Source organism: Gastrolobium bilobum, unplaced genomic scaffold (genome assembly GCF_033153095.1).
Source record: "Gastrolobium bilobum isolate Gb01-03AN ecotype WA unplaced genomic scaffold, APGP_CSIRO_Gbil_v1 utg6164, whole genome shotgun sequence".
NCBI lineage: Eukaryota > Viridiplantae > Streptophyta > Magnoliopsida > Fabales > Fabaceae > Gastrolobium > Gastrolobium bilobum.
The window spans coordinates 139,593-143,960 of NW_026896481.1; the positions used below are offsets into that span (position 1 = coordinate 139,593).

The 4,368-nt window shown below is 32.7% G+C and overlaps 1 protein-coding gene across 1 annotated transcript; it reads left to right on the top strand.

Annotated features, from left to right (window-relative positions):
- The first annotated feature begins 423 nt into the window (after positions 1 to 423).
- LOC133299937 (uncharacterized protein At4g14342-like) lies at positions 424 to 4,368 on the top strand. The gene is made up of 4 exons (XM_061499429.1): positions 424 to 563; positions 750 to 835; positions 991 to 1,114; positions 4,051 to 4,368. Exons 1-4 carry the CDS (start codon positions 558 to 560, stop codon positions 4,096 to 4,098), a joined length of 264 nt encoding a protein of 87 aa, XP_061355413.1. The 5' UTR covers positions 424 to 557; the 3' UTR covers positions 4,099 to 4,368.

Here is a 4,368-nt window from a genome sequence, read left to right on the forward strand (position 1 = left end):
TATTTTCGTGATTGTCATTTTAAATGACATAAAGTAATGTTATTTTAAGAAAGATAGACACAAAAAAAATATTTTTTTATTTAAAATTTAAATTAAAAAAAATTCACTTACTTTCTCTACATAATTTTTATTTCTTATGTCTATTTTTCTCCTAAAATTATATAATTTATATCATTTACAATGAGAAACATCGAACCCTTTACTAATTATGTCATAAATTATATGAGAAATATTACTCTCCTTTCACATAAGGTAACTTATCTCATTTTCTCTCACTTCGATTTTCGCACCCTATTTTTTTTTTCTTTTTCTTTTTTCTTACAATGGTGGAACCCACTCATTTTCTCTCTACCACGTAAGATTACTATCTTATTTATGTGGGGGATGAGATTAATAAAACCCAAATTATATATATATTTTTAAAACTTATCTAAACGGACTTTCGTTGTCTAGTTTGCGGTGAAGACCAATCTGCTTTCCCCCCTTTGCCTACGAAGCCCTATTTGTGCGAGTTAACTCGTTGGCCACTGTGTGGGGGTTTCTCAAGAGGAGGCAATATGCAGGTAAACCCTTCTTGTAATCCCTCTTTAGAACCCTACATTCTTTTTTTTTTTTTTTTTTTTTTTTTTTTTTTTTTTTTTTCTAATGTTCATTATTTTCAGGCTGTAATCTAAGTAAATTGGAATCGAAGTTCTGAGAATTTGTTACTGAAAAGTAGCTGAGGGATTTACGTTTGTGTGTTTTTGCAGGCGAGTGATAGGTTTAATATCAATTCCCAACTTGAGCATCTCCAAGCTAAATATGTTGGAACTGGGCATGCAGATTTGAACAGATTGTGGGTTTTTTTTTTTTTTTTTTTTTTTTATTGTTCCTTATAAAAAAAATTCTTTTATTTTTCCATTTTTCTCTTGTCTTTCTTTTTTTTCCTTGTTTGTTGTGTTATTTGATTTTTTTTTTTTTTTTTGCTACACTTTTGTTATTTGTGTGCAGTGAGTGGGCAATGAACATTCAGCGTGATAGTTATGCATCATATATTGGTCACTACCCTTTACTGGCATACTTTGCTGTTGCTGAAAATGAATCTATTGGAAGAGAACGCTATAGCTTTATGCAGGTTCTCTTTCTTTTTTCTTCCCGGCTTTAATTTTTTAAACTACTTTTTATGGTATTTGCAAAAAGTAAACATATTGCTACAGTTTGGCTTGGTGATTTCATTGTCCTGTTTTCTGCCTGTTTGACATTAAAATAGGCTTATTTCTTCTATCCATTAATTTGCTTCACTTTATGTCAGTGAGACAGTAAAAACATGGGACTTTGTATTTCTATGACTATATAAAGCGAGCTAGTGGGTGAAGGGGCAAATTTAGGAGTTTCTTATTTAGGTGTTTGATGCTTATTTTCACTAACCAAGAAGTTAGTCAAACCATATTTTGCAGATCTTGCGTTTGTTTTTCAGAAGCTGAATTTTGCTCTAATTTTAAGTAGTGTTTTGTGCAATTTATTTTAATGAAAATTGCATTACTCCTTTTTTTGTAAAAATATAAGGGTAAGACTGTTTATAAGGATTTCACTTACCTTTATCCTCGAGGGAGTGGTTTTTTAAAATTGCATGCGCACCCTTTGAACTTTAAGGCAATTGCAAGTAGTCAACATGAACTTTTAAATCCATCAATAAAATCCTTAAACTATATGAAATGTTTCATTAGGTTGTTTCACTTTCATCCATATTTGTTTAACAATTGTTGTTAATCATATGATCACTAATTTCCTTGTCCTCACAAAATAATTTTCTATATTCTCTGGAGAAAATTAATAATTTTTTGACAAATATATTTAATTTTTCAAATATGGAAAAATGAAATCCTCTATTAAATCTTTATTTGATGTGATTTACATATACAAACCAGGTGATGACAAGTCATTAGCTGTCAACACTCAACAGTCTAATGATTGCCACATAATTAACAGAAATAGTTAGAAAGACAATGAGAATTCCCATTGTAACATCTCCCTATGTTTCTTGGTTCAATTGGAAGATTTTCAGTTTACAGAAGCTATTTGCAACAGCCCCCAAAGAATATTTGATTTCTCCATTGACGATATGGAGACTAAAAATGTTATCTACAACTAGGTTGTCAGTAGCAACCCGTAGTGTCGTTAAACCGCTACAGTAGCGGCGGCCAGCCGCTACAATCGCGACGGGATGCTGGCCGGTAGTGGAAGGTAGCGGCGTGTACATGTGTGCAACGCGACGCTACCTGCTAGTTGACAATGATTGTGGAATTATGTTTTTGATTTTGTGGAATTCATTATTCATTTGTGTTTAATTTTGGATCCTTCCTTAATGTTCCTTCTATTTGACATTGATTGTGGAATTATGTGTTTGATTTTGTATGACTTCTTATGTTTGAGCATTTATATTTGTGTAGTATTAGACTGTTAGTATAATATATATGGAATTAATTCTTCGAGGTAGCGGCAATACCACTACCCCGCTATACTATTTTCGGGGTCGGCCACTACCGGCCGCTAACTGCTATTGACAGCTATGATCTACAATATGCAACAAATATATTAGCCGAAGTGAAATAATAAGTTACAAGCTAATAATTACCCTTGAGAGATGGTGCACCAGTACATAGCTGATAAAATATATGATACAACCTTCCCCTTCTTTGCATTGGACTACTCTAGAATGTTTACATATGAAATAAAATTGTGTCTACTGATGTAATTTGAACACAAGTTAGAACATAAAATTAGCTCAGAAAAATGATTAATTACCTTTCCAGCAAAACTGTTTATGGTCATGCTGGGAGCATCGCATAGATTCAAGTTATAGATGCCAACATTTACCATTAGTTAGTTGGAAACTTTTAGTGAGAGCAAAACATATGGTTACAACCATTAAACAGCAGAAAACTAAACGTGTTTTAATACTAGCGCTGGAGATTTTTCCAATTTCACTGAAGTGAATCTCAATGAGCTTTCCCTTTCACAATTTCAACCAAATTATTAGAACTTTCAACACCAAAAGAATATGAATATAGGATCACAGCTTCAAAATCACAACTTGAAACCCACAAGAATGGAAACTTAAACCCACAGTTGTGGTTTCTCAATTTGTTTGCATTGCCGAAGGCTTCTAGTGTTTGATTAGGCTTTTATAACTCATACTCTATTTCACTTGTACCACCAACACCAAGGGTGTCCAAATGCTGCATTGCTATCTTTGCTGTCTCAGTCTTTTGCTTTTCTTTCACCACTGAATATGTAGATGATAAATATTATTATAGGTCCCAATTCAATCACAATAGAGAATTAAGGGGCGAACAAGGTTAAGGAAAACCAAGAAAGAGCTTTACATTAATGACAAAATCTGCAGCCAGCATGAAGAAGCTTTTATATCCATCAAAATGTTAACCCAAGATGGAAAAATAATAAGGGTGTTCTTCAGTTATGTTTTTCTCCTATAGAACTGGATCAGAATATAGAAAGAAAACAAAATGTTTATTGGCAGAAACCTCTATCTCTTTCTTTCTACATCGAAACTAGAATATTATTAATATAAACAGATAAACTTTTGGGAAAAATGAGAATTTCAAAAATCAAATTCGAACAATTGAATTAACCACTCAAGTGGTTACTGTTGGATTTTGGTCTAAATCATAAAGTTTAGAGCTCAGATTGATTCGTAATTAATTGTAGTTTGCTAATTCATTTTTGTTTCCTTTTTTTTGTTTAGTCAGCCTTTTTATAAAGGTATTAGGAAGGTTGTTTCCTAAAATATCTCTAGCCGAGTGTTTTACTTGACTTGGGAGATTTAATGCTGGAACTAAAAAGAATCAGTGGAAGGCCAGGGCATGTTCTCTCCTCCATTTTAATCATTTTGAATAATATCAGAGTTTTTCCCCTTGGAAAAAAAATGGTATCTTCAGTTCTTCACTATGTAATATGAGCTAGAGGATGAAGGCAAATCTGTCTCAGGCATCCTTATTAGATGAAGTAGTTGTTACTTTTCTTATTTAACAAATATTACTTCTTGTGCAGAAAATGCTCCTGCCTTGTGGTCTGCCTCCAGATAGAGAAGAAGATTGAAAAATCGCCATCAAGATTACAAATGGATCATCACTGTTTATGTAGCCTTTGACTTTTTATGTTGTAATGTTTAATTTTGATTGAGGAAACGGATGGTAGTATGTGACCTTGGTTAGAGATTGTTGCATCAACTTTCTTTTGCTTGAATAATGTTTTATTTGTTATAAAGCTTGGAAAACTAGATCATGGGATGTCATGTTTAGCTGCTGCTACTTCTTTTATCTTTCCTAAAGATGGCCCTTTTGAGTTGAATGAGCTTTTGTTTACATC

Coding starts and splice junctions, on each gene's coding strand:
- LOC133299937 (XM_061499429.1), top strand. Junction 836..990: donor CATGCAGATTTGAACAGATT/GTGGGTTTTTTT, acceptor ATTTGTGTGCAG/TGAGTGGGCAATGAACATTC. Junction 1,115..4,050: donor AACGCTATAGCTTTATGCAG/GTTCTCTTTCTT, acceptor CTTCTTGTGCAG/AAAATGCTCCTGCCTTGTGG.